The sequence below is a fragment of the Myodes glareolus genome, chromosome 7 (genome assembly GCF_982192425.1).
Source record: "Myodes glareolus chromosome 7, mMyoGla1.1, whole genome shotgun sequence".
NCBI classification, from domain to species: domain Eukaryota; kingdom Metazoa; phylum Chordata; class Mammalia; order Rodentia; family Cricetidae; genus Myodes; species Myodes glareolus.
The window spans coordinates 81,182,136-81,208,209 of NC_142032.1; the positions used below are offsets into that span (position 1 = coordinate 81,182,136).

General features: G+C 45.8%; 1 protein-coding gene and 1 long non-coding RNA gene across 4 annotated transcripts in view; one reads left to right on the forward strand and one right to left on the reverse strand.

Annotated features, from left to right (window-relative positions):
- The window catches only part of Tnrc6a (trinucleotide repeat containing adaptor 6A), a 167,758-nt gene that overhangs the window by 113,200 nt on the left and 28,484 nt on the right, over positions 1-26,074 (reverse strand). For all 3 annotated transcript variants that reach the window (XM_087908484.1, XM_087908482.1, XM_087908487.1), the window contains exon 2: positions 25,631-25,756. In XM_087908484.1, coding sequence (XP_087764610.1) covers positions 25,631-25,710 — 80 coding nt within the window. In that variant the 5' untranslated portion in view covers positions 25,711-25,756. The remainder of the gene's footprint in view (positions 1-25,630; positions 25,757-26,074) is intronic.
- On the forward strand, positions 1,645-2,894 carry LOC125417064 (uncharacterized). Its single transcript, XR_015003073.2, has 3 exons — positions 1,645-1,783; positions 1,912-1,999; positions 2,416-2,894. It is a non-coding gene; the product is annotated as an uncharacterized LOC125417064 (long non-coding RNA).

The window sequence follows — 26,074 nt, forward strand, 5'->3', positions numbered from 1 at the left end:
ATTGTTTAGATTTAACAATCTATTGCTGTTGTCCTGGCTCAGGTCTTGTTTAGGCAGCCACATTGTTGTGGTATCACGAGTGGGTACAGTTTCCTGGGCATTTCTAGGAGACATGATCCCGCAACAAAGGTCACAGTCCTTGGTTCTCACTATGTTTCTGCCTCCTCTTGAGATGTTCCCTGAGCCTGAGGAGTAGGGATTGCACTGTAGAGATGTTCACTGGGGCTGGCACCCCACACTTAGTCGCTCTCTGGATCTTGAACATTTGTGGCTTTCTGTCTATGATGCTCTCTGCCGAAAAGTGAGGATTTTTTTTTTTTTTTTTTTGGATGAGAGGTGAGAGCTACATTTATCAAGCAAAGAGGGCCCATGAGTAAAAGTGGTTTGAGGTGGGCCCGCGGAGATCATGACAGGGGTGGATGGGAGAGTTAAGGCTCACCTTATAGTACAAAGACAGTTCACAAAGCTGGTCCCTGAGTGGCGAGTGCGGAGATGGCCTCCTTGTCTTTTGAGACAGATCACTCATTGCTCATATATTAGGTTAGACGGACTGGCCAGCAAGCCCTGGGACTATCATGTTTCCACTCTCCTTCCCCTTAGCACACGTGAGTGCCATTGTGCCCAGCTTTTTATGTGGGCGCTGAGGACCCTGACTCAGGTTTGCATTGCACAGCTAGCAAGCTACCATTGCACATCTTCCCACCCTCTGAAACAAATCTTTTAGTTAAAATGCACCCATGGCCTAGACTCTAGGACCTAGAGCAACTTCAGGCATTCACCCTGGAGCTAGTCTTGGCGAGTTCTGGGGGTGACAGGCCTGTGCTACCTCCCCGGCAACAGTATCTTCATTTTTACTTGCTTTCCAGATAAAAATGTCATAATTTCCATGTCATAATAGCTCTTCTTAGTAACGCTCCCTCTTCAGCTCCCCTTTGCACTTAGTAATACATATTGAGAATCATGGCTTTGATTTTATTTTTCACGCAAACACATCTTTCTGTACATTTCTGCCCATTCCAATATGTCATCCCTGTCCATCTGCAGACTCTCTGTTTCTTCATTTCCCATTTTTTTCCTGAGGACTCAGAAAACTGTGTGGAGTCAGTAGCGTTGATTGAAGACATTGGATTGTGTTAGCTTCCTTTCTGTAACATTTCTTGTGACCCTTTATGAGACAACTGTTCTAACATGCTTGTGCAGATCCGGACCATGGGGAGTGTATGTGTGGGGGGGTGGGGGATTTGTATTTTAAGAGAATAAGTAAGGTTTGCACGGATTGGTTTATGAAACCTCACTATCCGTTGCAATCAACATTTTAAGGAATTTATCTGCTTTTCTGTGTAGTTCTATTGCAATAATGAGGGACAGATACCCCATCTCCATCTCAAATCCGGGCTCTGTCACTCTGCAAGTCCCTTTCTATGGAGGCCCAGACTGAGGTTCACTGGAATCATTTAATACTATATTTAGTTATTCACTTATTTTATTCTTCGGTGCCAAGGAATTAAACCCAGGGCGTTAGGCACTCCAAGCATGTGCTCTGTCACTGAGCCACACCGTGCTCAGCCCTATTAACAATTTGAATCATATGCTGGAAATATAAAGTGGACATTTATAAGCACCAGACCTAAAATAGCCTTCTACTGGAAAGTGAGTATTTAGAAAAGCTGTTTCAGAGCTTTGGAGGCTTAGAATGAATTTGCTCTTCGCACCCCATCCTCTTTGCTGCCACTACAACCTGTGGCTCCCCTGGCTCCCCTGCGAACAGAGCAGGCTCCCCCGGGTGAGTGCAGGCCTCTCCCTGGGAAGAGCTCTGAAGCCTAGGACAGGAGTGTGAGCTGGAACAGCAGCTGTGTGACCTTGAGCTCCGGGCTGCTGCTAAACCGGCCTTTTTCTGGTTTCCTTTTTCAGGCTTTTCAGGATCATTTCCACAGGTGCAGAAACCTAAAAGAAAGACCTATGAGAGCATGTGTGACAGTGTGCTGGTGATGGCCCGGTGGTGAGCCATTTGGGGAATCAGCCTTTTAATAGTTATTTTATTTCGTTTCTTTGTGGTGTGTGTGTGTGTGTGTGTGTGTGTGTGTGTGGAGAGAGAGAGGGGGGGGAGGTAGGAAGAAAGAGGAAAGGAGGGAGGGAGGAAGAGGGGGGAAGGAAAGAGAGGAAAGGAGGGAGGGGGAGGAAGGGGAAGAGAGAGAGAGAGAAGAAGGAAGAGAGCGGGAAGGAGGGAGGGAGGGAGGAAGGGAGGGACGGAGAGAGAAGGGAAGGAGAGAGAGGGAGGAGGGGGAAGGAGAGGGAGAGGAAGAGAGAGAGAGAGAGAGAGAGAGAGAGAGAGAGAGAGAGAGAGAGGGAAGGAGAGAGGGAGGGAGGGAGAGAGGCAGGCAGGTAGACTAACTGACAGACAATACTGTGTTCTAGGTTCTAGGATCAGACTGAAGGGACCTGGCTTGAACAACACTGAGCCGTCTCACTATGCCCAAGCTTTTGACGCTGCAATCCAGCATCATCTGGGACACAGGCTAGCTAACCTGGACACATGCGGCCCATGCTCCCTCCTTTCGGCCTGCCTGAATTCAACCACTGTCAATACTGTGCTCTCCTTGTTACACAATACGTATGTCCCTGTATTGCTCTGTAAGACACCATCATGTGTGCCCGTAATTAAAGGCTTTGTCCATCTCCCTAGATATTTTGACCTGTATCACCAAAAAATAGTATTCTCCAACATAAGCACAACGCCAGAATCCCATTCAAGGAACGTTGGCAGTGACCTCCTGCTGCTGTCTCTCCGTAGAGTCTGTGTTCCATCAAATATCCCTCAAGGTTCTTTATGGTGGTTTGAATTCTTCCAGTCAGGCTCCAATCTGGTGGAATAAACCACATTTCTTATCTCTCTCTCTCTCTCTCTCTCTCTCTTTACATTTTATTTTATGTACATTGGTGTTTTGCCTGCATGTATGTCTGTGTGTGTTGGGTCCCTGGAACAGGAGTTACAGACAGTTGTGATCTGCCTTGTAACATACAGTTGTGCCGTGTGGGTGCCGGGAATTGAACCCAGGTCCTCTGGAAGAGCCACAGTGCTCTTAACCACTGAGTGAGCCATCTCTCCAGCCCCTTCTTATGTCTCTTAATATTTTTTTCTTCCAGCAAATTTTGTTTACCCATTTGTAAATAACACTGGATTTGGAAGGATCTAGGACTCATCTTGCAGAGCGTACCTCTTCTCGGCTCGCTCAATTGCTTGCTAGGGAATAAGAGCTATCTCCTCCTGGCCTTGTATTCCCTTCTGGGAAGGGACCAGAGTAGCTCCACGTAGTTTTCTACACATGCAGTCAAGGTCAGGACTCCACAAACTAATGCTTGTAAAGTGCTCAGTACAGTGCCTGGAACACAGCTTCCATAAGAGTTGCTGTTGTCACCATAGCAACTAGCTCTCTGGCTGTTATTGCCACCGCCATCTTTGCCCCTTAAACTTCAAGGAATATTGACATACAGACTTTTTGATTACTTCCTCAACCTTCTGGGATATCTTGCCGCCTCTCTCCCTCTCCTTCTCTCTCTCTCTCTCTCTCTGAACCTAATTGGTAAATCTCAGCCAGAAGAATCCCTTAACCCCTCCAAGTACTAGACAGAGTTTAGCCTTCTCCATCTTCCTAAGGCTAGCTTCTTTTTCCATAACCCTAAGGTTATAACCTCCAAATGGCTCAGGCAACAGGGAAGCATCAGCTGGGGCCATGCCCACCCAGGGAGGAAGGGGATGCTTCGTCATTGCTGGTGCCGTGGTGACCTTGGGGCTGGGGCTGTCTGCGCACAGCTGCTGCAGTGCTGTTGAAGGGATGCTGGGGAAAGGAGATTGGCTGGCAAGGAAAGTGAGGAATGTGCTGCCAGAACTCTGGGCTCCCAGCCAGATGCTAATTATGACGGCCTGGGGGTGCCAGCGCCCCTGTCATCCTATGGAAGGAAGTGGGGGGGGACGCTGGTGGGAGAGGTGAGAGAAACAGGAAAGGTGACAGGGTCTGACAGGTTGGAGAAATACACTTGCTCCCCCAGGGTCCACCCTCCCTGCAGACCCGAGCTGTCTGGGAGGAATTGTGGCTGTCACCATAGCAACAGAGGCAGCTGATGTGTGATGCGCAGTGTCTTTATTAGAGAACCCTGCTCAACCTGGTGCCAGCACTTTTCCATCTGAATCTCGTCTCTTCAGCGCAGAAGGCTTCAGACGGCACTGGTGGGGCTGGGGGTGCCGGAGAGACAGGATCCTTCTCCGCTGTTTTATTGACTTTCTGGGGGATGCAGATGGAAGAGAAGCAGATTTGCACATGGCCGAGACATCAGTTAAAGATTCAAGCGGCCTCAGAATTCCCTTCAGTTACACACCCGGAGGCAGCATTCCAAGGGCTTTCCAAAAGGTGCACTCAGGGGACCCCTGTGGGAGGAGTCGTCCTGGAAGGCCAGGCGTACCTAAGTGTTGCAGACTCGCATCTGTGCGGTGCTGGCTTGCTTATTGTTCCCTTGCTAAGCCTCAATGTCCGCATCTGCAAAATGTGGACACTAGAAAATGTCGGCCGCTTCAGAGTCATGGTGAGAACCAAATGCACTCAGGGATGAGGGTGACGTGAATATTGGGCCTCCCTTGGGTGCTCGGTGCGGTTGATACTCTTGCTTCGGCTCCCCCCCCCCCAACACTCCCATGACTGGGGCTGCTACTGTTACCCCACAGCTACAACTAGCGCTCCACCACCCCCTGTGGTAGTGACGCTGTCTGGCAAAGCATGACTATGAGTCACTGGTAGCCAGTCCTTCCCCACGGAGGAGAGCAGTGTCAGGCCTCACAGCCCTTCACTGAGAAGCTGGGGGTCCAAGGCTGGGGAGGCACAGGTATTACACACATGCAGCGGCAGACCATGGCTGACTCATCAAACTGCTGGGGCATCTAACGGGAGGAAGACAACTATGAATTCAATATTTATTAGACACAAGAGCTCTCAATGTAGTCCAGGCTAGCCTTAAACTCACAGTCCTCCTTCCTTAGCATCCCAAGTGCTGAGCCACAAAGCCCAAAAGTGTTGCCTTACAAGCAGGAGGCACCAAGCCCAGCTGTCTACTACTGTCTTTGAAACAGGGTCTTAGGCAGGCCTTGAACTCAATATGTAGACAAACTTGAACTTCTGATTGTCCTGCCTACCTCCTGCGCTGGGCTTACAGATGCCCCTCACCTGGTTTATGTGGTGCTGGGGCCTGAACCCAGGGCTCTATGGATCCTACTCAAGCATTCTGTAAGCTACATCTTCTGCTCTGAGTATTTTCTTTCCAGTGAAAGGAAGCTTCTGTTTTAGCTGGTAGCTACAAGACTTTTTTCTTAGATGAGCTTACAGCGCTGATCTTTGAAGCATCCTACTTTATTTTGCCCTGCGGGTTCACCCACGCGATTCTTTACGTAAGGCTGTTTTTCCTTTAAGCCAATTCCTTTGTATTGGTTAAATGTGGTTCTGAAGGAAACATATAGTACCGCCAAGAAACTGTGAAGCTAGGATCAGGGACTATGAAAGAAAGCGTGAAAGTAAAAACCATAGAGCCCCGCAGGATCATTACGTCTGGCTGGGGTGCTCTTGGTAGTAGAACTTGGGAGACTCTGCTAAAAAGGGAAGCTAGCGAGTTGTAGAAGGTGTGAAAGCAAACTGTAATTCTCTCCACTAATCAGGGCTGAGATGCAGCAAGGGAGTGCTGCTTACGGACTGCTGCCTGGTCTCCAGGGCCCTGCAAGGGAGTGCTGCTTACCGACTGTTGTCTGGTTTCCAGGACTCTACCTGAAGCCACCACTGACCTCAAGGAATAGCAAAGGGTGACCTCTCCTCAGGGGCTGGGAAGCAGGAGCCAGAGCCCACTGCACCTCAGTGCATCTGACTGTGACAATGGAGACAAATGTGGGAACACTCCAAGGGAGGCCTCTTGAGGTTCCCTCAGGCCATTTCAGCCAGTTTGGAGTCACAGTACCCAGGGAGGAAGATGAGTCACACAGGCTTTATTAACTGCACTGAGCGAAAGCAATTTCCTCCCCTAAGTGCAACCTCTGAAATACACAAGATTGTTGTTGAGCTTGTGAACAAAGACTGGAAGACAGGAGCAAAAAGAAGTCGTCTTTTGCGGTTCAGAACTTGTTCAGTATGAGGGTTGATATGTGTAAGGAGAACGCAGTACTCAAGACAGTTCAGAGCCATGGTGGTGTTGATTATGAGCCTGGTTTTTTGGTTTTTTAATTTATTTTCTTTTTTTTAATTTTTTATATTTAAATAGATGGTTGTGAGCCATCATGTGGTTGCTGGGAATTGAACTCAGGACCTTTGGAAGAACAGGCAATGCTCTTAACCTCTGAGCCATCTCTCCAGCCCCTGAGCCTGGTTTTAAGCATAAAAAGTTGATTTAAAAAGCAAAAGAAGAAATACATGAACAAGTAGAAGAAGCACACAGAGTAACAGTCATTATGCTAGAAGCAGAGTCTTCCCAGGCACCAGCCACTGAATTGTCACAATTCTGAGATGGGAGACGTTGTCACTGTCGTATAGATGAAGCCATTGAGGACCTCGGAGGTCCCAAAAGCTTGCCCACACGTGGTGGCTGTCTTAGTTAAGGTTTTTATTGCTGTGAAGAGACACCATGACTATGGCAACCATTTAATCGGGGTGGCTTACAGATCAGAGGTTTCGTCCATTGTCGTCATGGCAGGAAGTGTGTTGACACGCAGGTAGACGTGCTACTGGAGAGTTATCTGAGTTCTACGTCTAAATCCACAGGCAGCAGGAAGAGAATGCAAAATACACTAGGCCTGGCTTGAGTTTCTGAGACCTCGAAGCCTGCCCCCAGGGACACTCTTCCTCCAACAATGCTACACCTACACCAACAAGGCCACACCTCCGAATAGTACCCATCCCTATGAGCCTGTGGGGCCATTTTCATTCAGACAACCATCGTGGAAGGATGACCAGAGTTTTCTATCCCTCCTTACCTGTTACACTGCTGTCATTCTGCAAAGTGACAGCACCCTCTCTCACTGAAAGGGGAATCTATTTTCTCCCTTACTGGCCTTGTTGTCTACGTGGACTGGGAATGCCGGCCAAAGATGGTGGGCTGGTTCTAAACCTGGGCTGCAAGAGACCATACACACTTTCATCTGCTTTTTGAGAACCTGACCACTGCCACACATCCGAGATCAGGCCAGCTTCTCAGGAGGCCTGTGAGAGTGAAGCCCAATTCCAACTGAGGCCTGGACATTGGCAGAGCCCAGCCTATATCAGAATACTTGCTGTCTCCAGCCTGCAGCTGACCACAGATACATGAAGAAGTCCAGTCTAGCCCAGAGGAACCACCTTGCTGACCCACGAACTCACAAGCAATTAGGAGTCATGAGGATTTGCGCCATTAAGTCTTGGACTGTCTTTGGTTGGTGAAAATGAATTGAAAGATCAAGATAGGTCAGAGAGTCGATGCCAGGGTTGGGGCTCATCCCAGGTGTGCCCTCTAACACATGTTTCTCAGAAATGCTCATGAAGCTTACAATGAATCTATAACCACACGTGTAGCTTCCACCCAAAATGAAATGAACAGAATAATGTTTTAAAATGTATGCTGGGGTCCGAGGGGTATGATTTAGCATGTGTGTCAAAAGCCAACACAGTGCTGTATGCTTGTAAGCCCAGCCCTGGAGAGGGGGAGACAGGCAGATCCCTGGAGCACACTACTCAGCCAGCTTAGCCCAATCAGCAAACCCCAGTGAGAAAAGAAACACAGCAGCTGGGGAGGAACACTAGAGACTGACATTTGGTGTTCATATGCATGCATGCATGGCACTAAACTGAAATAGATGGACACATGCATACACATGCTCACACAAAAGATATATATATATATATATATATATATATATGCACACCCACACACATAGCACTATGTGTAAATGTACACATATACATATGCACACACCCATGTATCATGTTAGTTTCTCATTCCCATCAGAAGGCCCTCCCCACCTCCACGTCTTGTCCGCTAATATTGCAATCTAAGTTCATGCCTGATTCCATCTGGTGTGTACCTGCTTTCCCCAGCTCGTTGGGACTTTCGCTTACGACCCTTCCCCCTTGTCAAACGCTTTTTGTCTGATGCCAGTCTCTGCCTGCATACAAATCTCCACCAGTCCTTGGTGAATAAATCCTTTTCAGGAATTCTCACAGCCTAGTCTTCTGGGAGAGTTGTTGGCTGGGCACCACGACAACTCCGTGATTCCGTTTATACGTCCTTCAAGAAAGATGGCCACACCTAGTAACAGTTCAAAGGAAGGACTTCTCTTTGGTCTGCCCCTAGGAGGCAGCCTCTTAGCACTGGGGATATCTTGCCTGTTAAGAGTCTTCATCAGCTGGATGGGGCGGGACGGGGTGGGGTGGAATGGGATAGTTGTCTAGTAGCTCACATTGTGTGGTTTATGATGGGGGCTTTGGGCCATGCTACACACACACACACACACACACACACACACACACACACATCAGGTTCACCATTGACCCAGGAACTAAAGACTGGGTAACTGATCCCAAACAGAAACCATGGACGCTGAGGCTTGGCTTAGCATCCCTGGACACATTAAGTTTTCAGGGTCGCCCGTCATCCACACTGGGGAATGAAGTACAGTTATCTATGCCTTGTGCATCTCTTTCCCAGGCTGATTTTAGTATGCATCCGTCATTGTCATAAACTGTCACTCTGACTTCAGGGGCTTTTCTGAGCTCTGGAGTTCTCGCGGCTAACCACCGAGCTGGGCATGTCTCAGGAACTCTCTGACCTGTCTTCTCACCCTCTCCTCCCTCTTCTCACCTTCTCTGCTCGAGTAAGTGAAACTGTTCTTCTCATTGTTTCTGGCCAAATGGTTCTGACCGTACTGGGATCACCTGTGATCTCACATCCTCTCCTAAGTGGCCCATTCGCAAATTTCTTCTGCCCATGGACACGATGCTAGTGATAATGGTTTGCTCCAGCGTGGTCTGAGTTTTTGCAAAACTCTGTTATGTGAGCATGTTTGTACAAACGTAGCATCCCTATGTGTGGCTTTATGTAAATAAGGGGAAGGCTCTTTTACCAACCCTCACACCACTAGGGGCCACCCAGATTCTACTGCATGAGTTTCCATAGCTTTCCCCTGCAGTTCTCTATTCTTGACTACTTAGATTGACCAGCAATGATTCTTGGGGAGGAGTCACTAGATACGTCTGTCATTATTACCTTGAGACACATTTCTACCCAGGAATCTCTCAATTAAAGAGATGTTTTGTTCACAAATGTCCATGGAACTAGGAATGTGATGGACACCTGAGGAGTCGGGGGGTCTAACTGAAGGATGGGTCACTGGAGGGCAGCCTCCTGGGTTCTAGTCCTGTACCAGCTTCAGCTTCTCTGCTTCCTCACTGCTGACTGAATGGAGCCAGCCTCTTCATCGATGAGCTGTCCTAGCCACTGTGCCTTGGCTTCCAGAATGGACTGTCTGTTCTCATACTGTGAGCCCAAATAAAGCCTCCTCCCTTCAGGCATTTCTTCCAGGTATGCCATCCCAGCAATAGAAAAGTAACACAGAAGGCAAAGGGTGACGACCCTGGAAATATCAGCAGGTACTGCGATTTGGAGAGAAGCAGGTAAAGAGAGGGGCTGGAGGGTGGGAAGACTAGCAGCCCCTTGCTCATGTCTAGGCCCAAGGGAGAGCCAAAAGGCACCCAGATCTGGCACTATTTAGTTGAGAGGGAGCTTGCTATTACCATTGCCTTTCATAAAAGAGACCAAGCAGAAGAGGAACCCAAGAAAAATAACCATCTTTGGGGGAACGTGGCCTGTGTGGCAGGCAGAGCCACCCTGCCGTCTACTTCCTTACCACACCTAGTGAGCAGATTGAGGGTGGAGCCCCCCAAGGAAGGCTGGGGAGGGAACACCCAGGACCAAGCCTACCAGGTATGGGGTTTAACACAACTGTAGAAGCAGGGCCTCTTCACCTCTTTCTCATTGCTACCTGCGTCCCCTATCTTGAAGGAAAGCTGAACAAATTACAGTATACCAGCAAGCAGTTATTTTTCTTCTGCTTTTGGAGGTCAATAGATATTTCCAAAACTTGACAATTCTGGGAACAGATTTAAATCAACCAACCTTTCTTCCTTCCTTCCTTCCTTCTTTCTTTTCTTCCTTCTTTCCCTCCTCCTCTTCCTTCTTCTTCTTCTATTATTATTATTAATTTAGTTTTTCAAGACAAGTTTCTCTCTGTAGCCTTGACTGTCCTGGAACTCACTCTACAGACCAGGGTGACTTCAAACTCACAGGGATCCACCTGCTTCTGTCTCCTGAGTGCTAGGATTAAAGGTGTACACCACTCCTGCCTGACCAGATTTAAATTTTCTAAAAGAATACATTTAAAACATAGATGGAAATGGCATACATAAATAAATACAGAGTGCAGCACAGCAAACGGTGCTTGTATCAGATTATCAAATGCACAGGAGAGGCTAGAGCACAAGATGAACGAATTATGACAAACAATATTTGAAATTTTTATCAACGAACTTGGAATTTAAAACCCTCAAAGGATCAAATTCAGATCTGATAAAGAGAAAAAAATCAGATTAGCTCAAAAAAGTAAAAACTACAGCAGGGGCTCACAGCTGCCTGCAGCTCGAGTTTTTTAAGAGATCCGTTTTGAGATAAGGAAACTGGTGCTTTTACACAATGGAGTACTAATCAGTGGGGATATTACATCTTGAAATTTGCTGACAAATGAACAAAACTAAAAAAAAAAAGCCTATTGAGTGAGGTAACCCAGACCCAGAAAGGCAAATAATGTATGTATTCACTTGTAAGTGGATATTAGACAGAAAGCAAAGGGCAACCAGCCTACAGTCCACAACCCCAGAGAACCCAGGCAACAAAGAGGACCCTAAGAGACACATACATGGATCTGCCTAAGAAGAAAAAGACAAGATCTCCTGAGAAAACTGGAAGCGTGGGGAGCAGTGGAAAGGGAGGAAGGGGAGTGGGAAAAAAATGTATAGCTCAATAAAAACAATAAAAAAAGATGCCAGGTGGTGGTGGCACACTTGGGAGGCAGACGCAGGTGGATCTTTGTGAGTTCGAGGCCAGCCTGGTCTACAGAACTAGTTCCAGGAAAGCCAGAGCTATTACACAGTGAAACCCTGTCTTGAAAAACCAAAAAACACTGGGCAGTGGTAGCGCATGCCTTTAATTCCAGTACTTGGAAGGCAGAGGCAGACAGATCTCTGTGAGTTCAAGGCCAGCCTGGTCTACAAGAGCTAGTTCCAGGACAGGCTCCAAAACTACAGAGAAACCCTGTCTCGACAAACCAAAAAAAAAAAAAAAAAAGAGAGAGAGAGAGAGAGAGAGAGAGAGAGAGAGATCTGTTTTGACCTCCAACATCACCTGTCCTCTGTACTCTCATGCACATATGCGCACACACACACACACACAAAAAATAAAACCTTTACAACCAACAACAATATGAACAAAACCCACGGTTGGGGACTACAGAGCAGGTTCAGGGGTTAAGAGCACCCACCGTTCTTTCAGAAGAGCTGGGTTTGATTCCCAGCATGGACAGGATGGGGAACTCCATCATGCACCGACAATCATCTGTAACTCCAGGGGATGTGACACACCCTTTTGGTCTCCATTGGTGCCAGGCACATATATGGAAGATAGACATACATGTAGGCAAACACCCATACACATCTCAAAACAAAGCTCCTGGACTGGCCAGATGAAGGTGCTCAGTGCCAAGCCTAACAATTTGAGTTCATTTCTGAGACTGAACCCACGGCCCAGGGAAAGGACTGACTCCCACTCGCCGTCCTCCGCACTTTTGTGCTCTCTCTCATGCACAGACACACCTAAAAGAAATAAACATATATTAAATTTTTAAAATGAAAACTCAGCTTTGGGTTGAAAAGAAAAGAATACACCAAACTTTTTTTTTTATAAGACTGGAATTAAAAGTCTAAACAAACACATAGCAGATAAAAGATAACACAGAGCTATAAGTATCAGATGAATTTAGATCCAAGACTAAGGAAGGCAACCAAGACAACCAGGGATACTGAGTCAGGACACAGAGGGCAGAACTGACGTGGAAAGGACCACACAAGAAGAGAATCCAGCAGACCTGAAGGACCAATTCCCAGCTGGCAGTCTGGGAAGAAAAGTCAAAAGAAAGTTTGTCTGTCTATCTGTCTTACTTAATTACTTTGTAGCAGGTCTTGTATCGTCCAGGCTGTCTTCAAACTTGTTATGTAGCCAAGGGTGGCCCTTGAACTCTTGATTTCCCTGCCTCTACCTCCCAGGCATTGAGATAACAGGTGGGTACCACCACTCCCAGTACTGAGGATGGAACTCAGGGCTTCCTGTGTGCTAGGTAAGCTCTCGGAGGACTGAGGTACGTTCTCATTGTGGATTGTATTCATTCTGAATGTGGATATTTTAAAGGTCATCTTTGTAGTTTAGTGTCAAGTGCTACAATATACAACAGAGAACAACATTGTTTGTGGTCCTGAGGAAATTTTATAGTAATGAAGGCTACTAACAGTCTGGGAAGAAAATCTTAACAAGATCCCCAAAGCAGAAATGGTAAAGTTCCTTAACTAAGCATGACTCAAGAAAGAAAGAAGTAACAGAATGGGAGAGGAAGGGAGCTGACGCGATGGTTCGGTGATGAAGAGCGCCTGTTGCTCTCACAGAAGACCCACTTATGTGCGTGTGTACACATTATTAAAAATAAAAATAAATCTGGAAAAAGGAAAATTATGAGTTGAATGATCAGAAAAAAGAGAGACAATTCAAAAACTTATCACCTGGAATATGAAGTGCAAGTACTGTTACAGACCAAATGGGAAGACAATATTTTGCAAAGCTTTGCACAATCAAATTGATCTCTTTTTCAAGAACAACACAATTACCAGAATAAACACAAGCTTTGATTTGTATTTGGTCATTTTTTTAAAATGCATGCATGAGTGTTTTTGCCTGCTCATGTGTCTGTGCACCATATGCATTCAGTGCTCAGGACGGCCACAAGAGAGCATCTGGAACTCCGTGAAACTGGAGTTCCAGACTTTTGAGCCACCGTGTGGGAGCTGCAAATTGAATCTGGGTCCTCTGCAAGAGTAGCCAGTGCTCGGGGGCTGGAGAGATGGCTCAGTGGTTAAGAATTAAAATTTATGTTTGGTGGCCCTGGAGAGATGGCTCAGAGGTTAAGAGCATTTCCTGCCCTTCCAAAGGTCCTGAGTTCAATTCCCAGCAACCACATGGTGGCTCACAACCATCTGTAATGAGGTCTGGTGCCCTCTTCTGGCCTTCAGGCATACAAGCAGAAAGAATATTGTATACATAATAAATAAATAAATAAATAAATATTTAAAAAAAAAGAGTAGCCAGTGCTCTTAATCACGGAACCATTTTCTTTGAAGAGTATGGAAGTAACATTTACTGAGAAGCAAAGAAATAGCTCGTTCTAGCTATGAAGGGGCTTGAAAGTGAGTTGTCCTTAAATTTTACTTCAACTAGGACGACTACTGTGAAATTTTATAAATACTACCACTATTAATTATTCTTATTATTTGGTTCAGGGGTAGAACCCAAGGCCACGCATATGCAAGGTAAGTGTTCGACCACTGAGCTGCATCCCCAGCCCTGGACATCTTAAAAAGTTAAGTAAACAGGAACACTGCCCAGCTCACCACCTAGAATCCACCAGCCATACATGTTTTCTTGGGGAAGAACTTCCTTTGAGTTGGCTTCCTGGAACAGGCCATTCAACTTTCTTACCAATGATACCAGAGCACAGAGAAAACAAAGACTCCCTTCCTTCTTTCTTTCTTTCTTTCTTTCTTTCTTTCTTTCTTTCTTCCTTCCTTCCTTCCTTCCTTCCTTCCTCCCTTCCTCCCTCCCTCCCTCCCTCCCTCCTTCCCTCCCTCCCTCCCTCTCTCTCTTTCTCTTTTTGAGAAAATCATATAAAAACTAAAAAATTAAAATCCACAACATTATAAAATTATTGCTCCATGATCACTTAGAAATGATACTGGCTAAACACAGCAAGATCATGGGACCTAGCATGGTCTAGGAATGTAGGAAGGCAGCAAATACTCCGAATGTAAGTGTGTCAACAGGCATCATTCACTCATCAGGCATCATTATGTTTTGGCTTTTCAGGTGTGTGGTATGCATGCATGTTAAGATGTATGTGGGTGGGTACATGGTCATGTGTGAGCATATGCATGTGGAGATGCAAGGCTGACCTATGGTGCCTTTTTCAATTGTCCTCCACGTTATATATTGAGGCAGAGTCTCACATGAACCCAGAGCGCATCCTTTAGTTGGTCTGGCTAGCCAGCTTGCTCCAGAGCTGCCATGTCTCTGCTGGGATTACAGATGGGCCACAACATCTTTCTGGCATTTATGTGGGTTCCTGGGATCCAAACTCCGGTTCTCAAGCTTCCTCAGCAAGTGCTTTGCCTGCTGGGCTATTCCCTTTTAAGTCCCTATTTTGCTTTTTTTTAAAAAAGGAAAATCTTAGCCAAGTGGTGGTGCACATGTCTTTAATCCCAGCACTTGGGAAGCAGAAACAGGTGAATCTCTGTGAGTTCAAGGCCAGCCTGTTGTACAAAGTGAGATCCAGGACAGTCAGAGCTGTTACACAGAGAAAACCTGTCTCGAAAAAAGCAAACAAAAAGGAAAAAAAAATCTTAAAAATTTAATTAGCAGAGTATTACAAAATAGGCTCTCACTATTCCCCTGCAGGTGTCTAAAACCCTTTCTTATTTCAAAATATTATTATTTTATTGATTTCATTTCCCTTGATAAGTCTGTCTAGAGCTTTAGTTTTAGTTTATTGATTTTACCAAAGGCCCAGATTATGATTTTATTTAATGTTTTTCCTCTATATCGTTTAAGTTAGTAATGCCTGTTTCCATCATGAGTTATTCTGTTTACCTGTCATTTGCAGTCATTTGGTCCTTTCTCACATATCTTTGTTTTTTTGTCTTTTTGTGTCTGGTATCCCTGTATGCTTGTACGTGTACTAGAATGTGGCGGGGACTTGGAGTTTACAGACATGTGGAGGCCACAGGTTAATACCGAGTTCCTTTCCTCAATAGCTCTCCTTTATTTGATGAGATAGAATCTCTCACTTGAACTCAGAGCTTTCCAGTTTGGGCAGTCTAGAAAGCCAATTTATGCCAAAAAAAACCTGTCTCCTGTACTTCGGGGTTCCAGGTAGGCCTTCATGCCCACCAGCATTTAGGAATTTTTGTTAGTGCTGAGGATTTGGATTTGGATTCCAGGTCTCAGGCTTGCACGGTAAAACCTCCCCCTAGAGCCACTCCTGACCCCATCTTCATACCTCTTTTCATTCTTTCGTAATAAAAACATTTCAGATTATGATTTTGCCTCTGGTTACAGGACTGTCTACATCTTAATCAGTTTTGAAAGATCCATGTTATTTTTGTTTTATTTTGTTTTTCAAGACAGGGTTTCCCTGTGTAGGCCCTGGCTGACCTGGAACTCACTCTGTAGACCAGGCTAGCCTGGAACTCACAGAGATCGGCCTGTGCTAGGATTAAAGGCGTGCACCACCACTGCCTGGCCTCCTTATCATTTTCTACAAAAACAGAAACTGCAGCTCTAATTTCCTCAAGAGTTGGATCATTCTCCCCCCCCCCCCCATCCTCCTCCTAACCCCCATTCTTTCTAAGGATCTCACTATGCATCCAGACTGGCCTTGAACCTAAGAGCCTCGTGCCTCAGAGTCTGGGAGTCAGAATTGCAGCTGGGCCCCATTGTGCCTGGCCTGGAAGATTTTTTTTCAAGACTTATAAGCATTTGATTTCTAAAAAACAAAACAAACAATAGCAACAACAATAAAAAACCTCGAGGGCCAGCAAGACGGCTAAGAGGTGAAGGTACTTGCACACAGACAGGCCTGATGACCAAAGCTTGATCCCCCATCACATGAGGTAGCAGGAGACCCCAAAGAGTTGTACTCTGATTGCCACACATGATGCCTGCCTGCCTGCCTGCACACACACAACACACACATACACACATACACACACAATTAATGAAAATTAACTTGATACAATTTGTTATTTGCTTCTATCAAGTACCTGACTCTATAACACCTGCCCTGGGAACCACTTGGCTTCCATTTGTCCTCACATATTTCTGTGTTTATATGTGTTCTATATGTGTGAAAAGCATGTACACTCTTGCTTATCTACCATCTTGTGTTTGTCAATTCCATTTTTAAGATATTTACATTATTGTATTCTGTTCTGTCTGACTGGGAATAGTTGCTCTCTTGCTTGGTTTGGGACTTCTCAACATTTTTAACATTTCCATGTTCTTTGGCAAGGCTTCACTTGAAGCTCATGGGGCAATCAACTCAATGGCCCCCACCCCAAACACTCTAAGATATAAGCGGTACAATCTAAATGCTTTTACAATACAAAACATGGACTTTGATCTAAAGAGATTTCTAAAGTTTTTCGAATACTTACTTTTAGTTACTATGTGCCACGGTACGTAGAGGGACGTCAGGGGACTCTTCTCCTAGCACAGGGGCTCTAGGGACGGAAGTCAGGTCGTCGGTCTTTGAGGCCAGTGCCTTTACCTGCTGAGCCATCTCGCCTGCTCTGGCTAGAGTTCCAAAACATTCTAAGCACTCTAAAACTATGTTGGGCCAGGCGGTGGTGGCGCATGCCTTTAATCCCAGCACTCGGGAGGCAGAGGCAGGTGGATCTCTGTGAGTTCAAGGCTAGCCTGGTCTACAAGAGCTAGTTTCCAGGATATGCTTCAAAACTACAGAGAAACCCTGTCTCAGAAAAATCAAAAACAAAAACAAAAACTATGTTGGATGCTACAGAACAGAAAATTAACTTTTACATATTCCTATCTTTTCTTTCTTTTTGTCCAAGTCTGAGAACGGCAAGAGCGCTTAGCTTCAGAAGCTGGTTTCAGCAGCGCCGAAGTTAAAATAATGAAACAATAAACATCTGGTACGACAACAGCCCTTGCCAGGGTATCCACTTGTTTGTTTGCTTTGAGCTGCAGCGGGGTGGGTGTCAAACCATCTGCACACGTCAGGCAAGCACTCTGCGTGGAGCTGCACACCAGGCCTGCCAGGAGGGTGTCATGGAGAAAGGCGCATGCTTCTTTGATGTCTCAGGCTACACTTGGCATTGGAGTGGCGCCTTCTCATGCATGTAGTGATAATGGACTCGGCCAGTATATATGAATTGTGCCCGTGTTCCTGGATCCAAGAATATCTTCAAGATAAGGTTCAGAATAAGATACATGTCTTCAGTTTCTGTGTATGTGTGTGCATGTTTAAGGGTCCCCATGCATATGTTTATGTAGTGTTGTTTTTCTCAAGTGCTGTTTTATTTGTATTGAGACAGGCTTTCTCACTGGCCTGGAGCTTACCAAGAAAGCCAGATCAGTGAACCCAGGGATCCACTTGTTGCCACCTCTCCAGAGACAGGATTTTTTTCCTTTTTCTTCTTAAGCTTTTATATAATTCATGTATACGAGTGTTGGCGTGCATGTAGATCTATGAACTACATGTGTACCTGGCACCCACAGAAGCCAAATCAGAGAGTTTCTAATTCCCTGAGACTGGAGTTACAGGTGGTTGTGAGCTATCACATGGGTGCTGGGAACAGAACCCAGGTTCCCCTGCAAGAGCTACCAGTGATCGTAACTGCTAAGCCATCTCTCCAGCTCACGGGCAGGTTTTTATGTGGACTCTGGGAGTCGAACTGAGGTTGTGGAATTATTTTGCTGACTGAGCCATCTCCCTGGCCCTCTTTAATTACAATAAAATGAAACAAATAATAAATAGATAAACAAAATGAACCATTGCCAAACGTCCAATTAAATTACTTCGTTGTCAGCAATCTGGTCTCCAGTAGGTGCCAGGTGTCTTAACATGCTCCAGAGTAAGGAAAACGGTTTCCAGTCTTTTGAATGGTTAGTGTCTGCTACGTGAAGGGGAACAGCTCCCCAGGATTGCGCCTGCAACAGAAACAGGCAGCGATTATAGTGGATATGCTTAAAAATAGAATTGCACTTTTGTGGACATTGTCTATTACTGAGCTATTTTATTCATCTATTTTTTGTGTGTTCCTGTGTATATGTAGGTGCGCTCACATACCATGACATGCGCGTGGAGGTCAGGGAGCATCCTATGGGAGTGGTTCTCTCCTTCCACCACATGGGTTCCATGGACTGAACTCCAGCTGTCGGGCTTGGCAGCAGGTCCTTTTACCCATCATGCCATTTTGCCTGCCCAATATCTAAATTTTTTTTTTAGCTCTGTCAATGCTTTTTCACTAATAGACCCTGTGAATGTTACCATGCTGGGGAGACTGTACTCTCCAAGAAGGAATAACGCTCTGTCTCGGATGTTTTGTGTGCGTGTCCTCTTCCCTCCAGCTAGCGTGGCTGTTCTGTTTCTTTTACTTTTGTCTTCTGGTTATTTTAGACATCCTTTGTCTTGTCTTTGGGCACTTCTGGTTCACGTTGCATTAGGCAGGCCTGGAAGTACGGCAAAGCAAGCAATAAAAGGCTCTCGTCTGCCCAGCTTTGTCTGCGCCGTTCCGCTGGGTGGCCTCGCGCTTTGTCCTTCCCGAGGTCGAAACCCTCTGCCTGTCATTTGCAGCATGAATCACGCTGTCCTGTGCTGTCAGTGTTCTATTTTTTAGGATTTGTCCATTTGTGCCTCACTCTCAGGCACACATCTTGGGCTTAAAGAGTTCAGAGCGACCGCAAACCTGGCTGAGGAAAACACCGTTTCAACTCAGTTAATGCTGCTGAGAAGCTCTGAGTTCAGGGTGCTTTTCAACAGAGTTCAAGATGATTCTCACACCTCTCCTAATTCAATTATCATTCTTGACTAACTTATTTAGTCAGTGCCAGGAGGGGTTAGGGTAATTTTGAGTTTGAATTAAGAATTAAATGCATCCATGTGTGTCCTATACAGGCTTTATCAACTATTTCCCTGCTCCTGTCCCACGCCAAAGGAAGGCTGTGTTGTTTGGGTTTTGTTATCCAATTATCATTTACCAACACGCAAATCTACGTAATGAGAAAAGAGAAAGCCAAAGGAAGAAAGGAACAGTGGGGCTGGGCCTGAAAGAAGGACCAGGAACAAGCACCGTGCGGGATGGCGTTGAGCAGGAAGACTGGATGCTTATGGTCCTGCAATCGCAAGTTTCTGCAACAGCAGTAGCTTGGGATGTGTTCCCTGGCTGGTAGCCAAGTGCTGGTGGCAAAAAGCTTCGTAGATTAGTTTTGATCACTGCCTGGCATTTCCCATTTTCGACTTACGGAGAGGCCACCCTGTAATTTGTGTATCTTCCCTTTGAAGTCTTCCTTTTGACATTTGTATTAAATATTGTGCCATGGGATAACTTATTTAGCCGCCTTCTAATGTGTGCTGCAATTAGTTCTATTTAATTGGGTTCTTTGTTCAGTTTTCTACTTCTGTCATGACTTCCTCTTTCTTAAGTTCTTTCTTCTAAGTTAATTTTAATTATATAAGTAATACTTGAAGGCTCAACTTCTTACCCAACCCAAGTCGATCTGGGCTGTCTTTCTCCCTCCACAGAAGTTCAGAGGTAGCCACTTGTGTGTGTGTGTCTATGTGTCTATGTGTGTGTGTATGTGTGTGTGTGTCTGTGTGTGTGTGTCTGTGTGTGTGTGTGTCAAATGTGTGGGTGCATTTGCTTGCCATACATGTGTCAAGTTCAGAGGCCAGGGGTTGACTCTCCTAGTTTGCTTTCTATTGCTTCAATAAAGATCATGACCAAAAGAACTTGAAAAGGGAAGGGTGTGTCAGCATACAGGTCCCTGTCACAGTATATTATCTGAGGGATGCCAGACTCAGTCAGGAACCTGAAGGCAGGACCTGAAGCAGAGACTATGGAAGAGCCTTCTTACTGTCTTGGTCCTCATGGCTTGCTCAGTCTGTTTCCTTACGCCAGTCAAGACTACCTATCCAGCGGCCTTCCCATGTCAACCGTTAAATAAGAAAACGCCCCCACTGAGTTGCCTACAGGCCAGTCTGATAAAGACATCTTCCCATTTTCTCAACTGAGGCTCCCTTTTCCCAGATAACTCGAATTGTTGTGCCAAATAGACAAAAACAAACAAACAAATGAACAAATAAAAATAACGAAACCAAACCTGGATATTAACGTCAGATGTCTTCCTTCCTCAATCACGCACCGCTTTATTTTTTGAGACAGGGTCTCAGAGCTCACCGATTCAGTCTGGCAGCCTGGTGAGCAAAGCCTGCTTGCTAGGACTCCAGTCGTGCACAGCCCCACGCGGCTTTTTAAGTGGGTGCTGGGGATCAGACTTAGGTCTTCATATTTGTGAAGCACTAATTGAGCCATCTCCAAAGTATACTGGCTGCTTCCTGTTTATCTATCTACTATATATCAATGATTTATTATTTACTTTTTAAAGCTTTGTTTATATTTTATGTGTGAGTGCTTTGCCTGTATGTATGGCTATACACCATATGTATGCAGTGCCTAAGAAGGCCAGAAGGGGGCATCAGATCCCCTTGAACTGGACTTATTGAAAGTTGAATGTCAACGTGTGAGTGTTGGGAATGGAACTCGGGTCCTCCCGAAGAGCAGCCAGGGCTCTTAACCACTGAGCCGTCTCTCCAGCCCCTGGTTTGGTTTTCAAATCACAGCAACAGAAAGGAAACGGAGACAGTGCCCAATGAAAACTGGGCATAGTCACTCTTAAATGCCTTCCAAATTTATCAAGAAGCCTTGCCAAGTCACAATTGTGGAAAGGATTGTTGTAATCTTTCGCATTCGGTGTGGAAGAGTTTTCAGATCGCTATGGGAAAGTTGTTCCTGACATGCCAGATGGTACTCCAGAAATGCAGACTCATCGGGATCTCCAAACAGGAGGGAGACTGATGTTTCCTTTTATTGCTTCATCCCACCGTATGATGTATACTCAAAATATCTGCGCGGCTTTCAGGAGCAGACGAGAACGTGTCATGGATACAGTTGCTAAAACTGTTCAGTGTGTATGTACAATGCGGTGACTCACCGTCAATGTATGGAACCTCCCCCGAAGGGAGTACAAGGCTGCGAACGGAGGAACGTTGGGACCAAGCCAACGCTCGCGGCTTGAATTGTGCACGGATTTCACAAAGCCTCATGGGACTGTCAGTTCCAATTCAAGATCTCCTTGAAACAAAAAAGACGTTTTGCCAGGTACTTAATAGCCGAAGACAGAAAATGACGGCACTCGCTGTTATTTTTGTCAATATTACAGTAGACGTGAAGAAGATAAACATGAAGCGCAAAAGGAAGGAAACATTTCCTTTTCCCTATCTAGAAAAGGATTGGAATTTATATTGAGATATAACTTTCATGGTGCAAATCAGTTAGGATGATTTGGTGCACTTTCAAACACGAATCCAGGGCTGGACATGGCCCGGAGGTTAAGAGCACAGGTGTCCTTCCTGAGGACCCAGATCCCCAGCCCTCACATGGCAGCTCACAATTGTCTGTAACAGGTCTAAGAACTCCAACACCGTCTTCTGTCCTCCACGGGCACTGCACACATGTGTTTCACAGACAGACATTCGGACAAAACACCCAGATACATAAAATAATAAAATAAAATCTTTTTAAAAAAATATCCATGAAGCTATATGCATAATATTTTCAGTGATGATGGGCCAACAGTGTGTGTGTGTGTGTGTGTGTGTGTGTGTGTGTGTGTGTGTCTGTCTATCTATCTATATATTGCTTGTATGTTTTGTTTTGTTTTTTTGAGACAGGGTTTCTCTGCAGCTTTGGAACCTGTGCTGGAGCTAGCTCTTTAGACCAGGCTGGCTTCAAACTCACAGAGATCCACCTGCCTCTGCCTCCCAAGTGCTGGGATTAAAGGTGTGTGCCACCACCGCCCAGCTAGTATGTAAGTTTTCTACAGAATCAACAAGAATACTTTGAAGAACATATTGCTGATATGAACAAAAGTTGACAGGAGACAGAGGCAGACAGAACTCTGTGATTCTGAGTCCAGCCTGATCTACAGAGTGAGTTCCATGACAGCTAGGGCTACACAGAGAAACCCTTTCTTGAAAAAAAAAAAAAAAACCAGAAACACCAGCAAACAAACAAATAAGCTGTGAGTTGTTTTTGCTGTATATGATTCCCTTTGCACCCCACGCTCTCAGTGTTGAGTTGGTGCCAGAGACCGTGTGTTGACACAGTTTGGACAAAAGCAGTTTTAAAACTGATGAAATGGGCTGGAGAGATGGCTCAATGGTTAAGAGCACCGACTGCTGTTCCAGAGGACCCAGGTTCAATTCCCAACACCAATAAGGCAGTTCACAACTGTCCGTAACCCCAGTTCCAGGGGATCTGATGCCCTCACACAGCCATACATGCAGGCAATACACTAGCGTATATAAAATTAAAATAAAATAAACCTGCTGAAGCAGACAAGCTTTTGCTACAAGTTCATACAGTTGTGACAAAAATGAGCTACAAAGGCTGGGCAGAGGTGGCGCACACCTTTAATCCCAGCACTCAGAAGGCAGAGGCAGGCGGATCTCTATCAGTTTGTGAGTTTGAGGCCAGCCTGATCTGCAAGAGCTAGCTAGTTTCAGGACAGGTTCCAAAGCTACAAAGAAACTCTGTCTTGATAAACAAAAGCAAAAAATAAAAACAAAAGAGCTACAAAGACGGCTATGACGGAAACGCATATTTGAGATTAGAAAGCAAAAATCCACTGGGCAATGGCATCACGAATGGGAAGATGTGTCCATGTGTCCAGAACAACACGGGTATGTCATTCTTTTTCAGCTGTGAATATAAATGTAGATCATATATCTCCAATGGAAGTTTAGAAGTTTAGCAGCATAATTGAGCTGAGCTGTTAAGAGTTAAAAAAAAAAATCATCCTGGATTTCAAAGATTTAAAAGAGCAACGGAGAGGAACATATTACTGGCTAATTTTTATATTGATCACATGTTGCCATGGTATTTTAGAAGTGCTAGATTCAATAGAAATCCTAAATTAATTGTATGTGCTTCTATCATTGGAAAACACACAACTACTAAACACTTGAAAATTGCACTGCTGGGCTGGGGTTGTGATTCAGGGGCACAACGTTTACCTGCCATGCTGAAGGCCCTGGGTTTGGTCCCTAGCACTACAAAATAAATACATGCATACAGGCATGAATGAATAGGTGGTTTATGTTTTCCTTTTATTCCGCAATGTAAACCTAAAATCCCTTCCCCTGCTATTAACGCCTCTTTTCTTGGGAGAGTCAGCTCCTGAGATTATGTTGAACAAGAACACATTGTGAGACACCTGACTTCTGCCCCCAAATGGAAGGACCTGCCTGGATCTAAGCATCTGGTGGTGGACCTGAGACCTTAGATGCCGACTCCTGGGACTTTGACTCTGCAGCAAATAGAGCCAAACAGCAGAATCTGGAGCCTAACTGCACTGCGCTGCCTCTGAAGGGGGTGGCTCGTAGACAATCAAAGAAGGTGTGCCAAGCCCCAAAGCCAGTGAGATAGGTAACTCTCCAGAGGGAACAGAATGACAGAGACTGGAAGGCAGGGGATGTAGAAAAGGGAAAGACTGTGTTGTGGAGGATGAATTCCAAAGACAGGGGAGCTACAAGCATGAACGAATGGTGCGTAGCTGGGGGGTACCCAAGATGGCCAGCCGGAGATCCCGGAACAGCTTAGTGCTGAGCGCTGGCCCTGATCAACAGTGTCGAGAAAATGTCCTCTTGAGTTTGGGAATGAGTACCTGGGTTAATTAATGAAAAGGACTCTCAGGAGATGTAGTTGTCATGGCAACTGTGAAAGGACTAGTGGGGATTTGTACAGACAGACAAAAGGAAAGGAGCAACAAGTGTTACCTCCCCCCTCTTCCTCTCCTGCTTGGATGCCTCGAGATGGGTGTTCCCTCATCCTCCCTGCTCTGTAGCCCAGGCCAAAGGGCTGTGTGACTGGGATGGAGTCTGTCCTTGTTCAAGAGGGACTTGGAGGTTTTGGATGCTCAGTCTGACCTTATATTCAGGTTTAGGTAAGAATGCAAGCTTGTGCCCGGCCTCTGATAATCCTGCCTTCTTCTCTAGTTTCAAGGCCGCAGCACCTTTTTCCTCTACCTGAATCCTCATTCCAACACCTCAAACGGGATAGAATGTTCTTCTCGCAGAGGTCGGCAGTGATTCATGGACCCTAGCCCAGTGACCACTTACTACCCACTGCCTGCTGCTCACACCCTGCTTGTCAATCCCATGGAGGGTAGATGCTTCTAGGCTCCCTCAGTGAGTAACCACACACCTGTAACAAAATGCCATGATCCTTTGGCACCTTACTACCTGCTTAAGATGTTCCTTTGTAGCATTCTGTTCTGCCAGCCTTTTCCCCGGGGTCTCTTTGCTACAGTGTGTGCCCAGGTGTCTGCTCTATCAGGAATGCCAGAGCCAGAGATATCAGCTCAGGTAGGTCCTCCGGGGTGTTCACCAGGAAGGAAAAATCTCAAAGGGACCTAGGCAAACTCAACCTACAAATACAGTCTTTTGAAGCTTTAACCTGGATCAATAGTATTGAATTGAGTCATTTCTCCTAAGCCTTTTTGTCCCATTAACTTGTCCAAGAGACTAGCTTATTTGGACACCTTCTTCTGACTGAATTCTGGGGGGGGGGGGGGGCTAAGGATATTTATATAGAATACTTGATATATTCCTGGCACATAATGGGTTCTCAATAAATAACCACTGAATGAATAGAAAAAAATGACAATTCTTAAGAGATATGGATACATAGCATCAATGGCTGGTATCAAGGTTTACATTTAACACTCAGGCTATATCTCACTTAGAGTAACTTAGGTGGTTGTTACAGGTTACCATAAGTGAGATATGACCTTGCCGATACTTGGCTTAAGAAATTCCTTCATAGAAACAAGTGGAAATATATGAAACCAGGGTCCCTTTCCCTTCCCATTTCGGTGGGCTTTATTTCCTGTCTATCTTGCAGCATTCCTACTGACCAATTATACCAGCTAATAACCAAGGCATGCCATGCCGACCCAGCAGACCGTGCCCCCCCCCCCCAGCTAGCCTTTTCTCTGGCTTCCTCCTGGATCTCCAGAGGAGCCTCCGAGTGGGTCTCCCTGATTCCCTTTCCCTCTGACCTCCCCACGCATCTTCTGCAAGCAGTCACTGCCTTCTATGACACCGGGAATTGCATTGATGAGAACCTGAGCAGCAGAATGGCCAGACAAGTCACGGCCAAGCTGTTTGGAGATGGACATGTGTATATGACCAGAGAAGAACCACCTTCAGGTGGGGATATCTACCTGGGGGTATGGCTGTTAGCTGTTGTCTCTGGGTCTTAGGGGCTGAATTTCAAGTCTTTGACTTCAACCCCATTCAGTGTGTCAGACTGGGAGCGGCTGACTCCTCTGCTTACCCAGTACCCAGCAGGCACCTCAGGCTGCAAGGACTGACCCAGACCCCCATTGTGAGGTACGTTACCTGTTCCATTCCTCAGGCAGGGGGGTGTCTTGAGATCCAGGACACCTGGCTTCGAGGCCGGGCTCTGCCACTAGTTGCATGACTTTAGGCAAATCACATCACCTCTCCGGGCCTCAGTTTCCACACCTGGGAAATGAAGGAATTGCAGGTCAGTCATTTGCCACTGAATACCCATCCCCCACCCCAAACAGAGCCCAAGCGTGTTTCCCCGTGAAACATGCACCGTGTGCAACTTCCGGTGCAAGCTTGTGTCCCTTTCCTTGAAGAAAACCTACTATAACAAAGCAAAGAATGGAACTGAAAAATAACCCATCTTTGGTCTGGGGCTCTAGTTCAGTAATAAGAGCATTTTCCTAGTATATGCAAGACCCAAGGTTGGTTCTCAACACCAGAAAACCAAACCAAACTCTCAAGCGTAGTATTTTGACTAGAATAGAGATATAC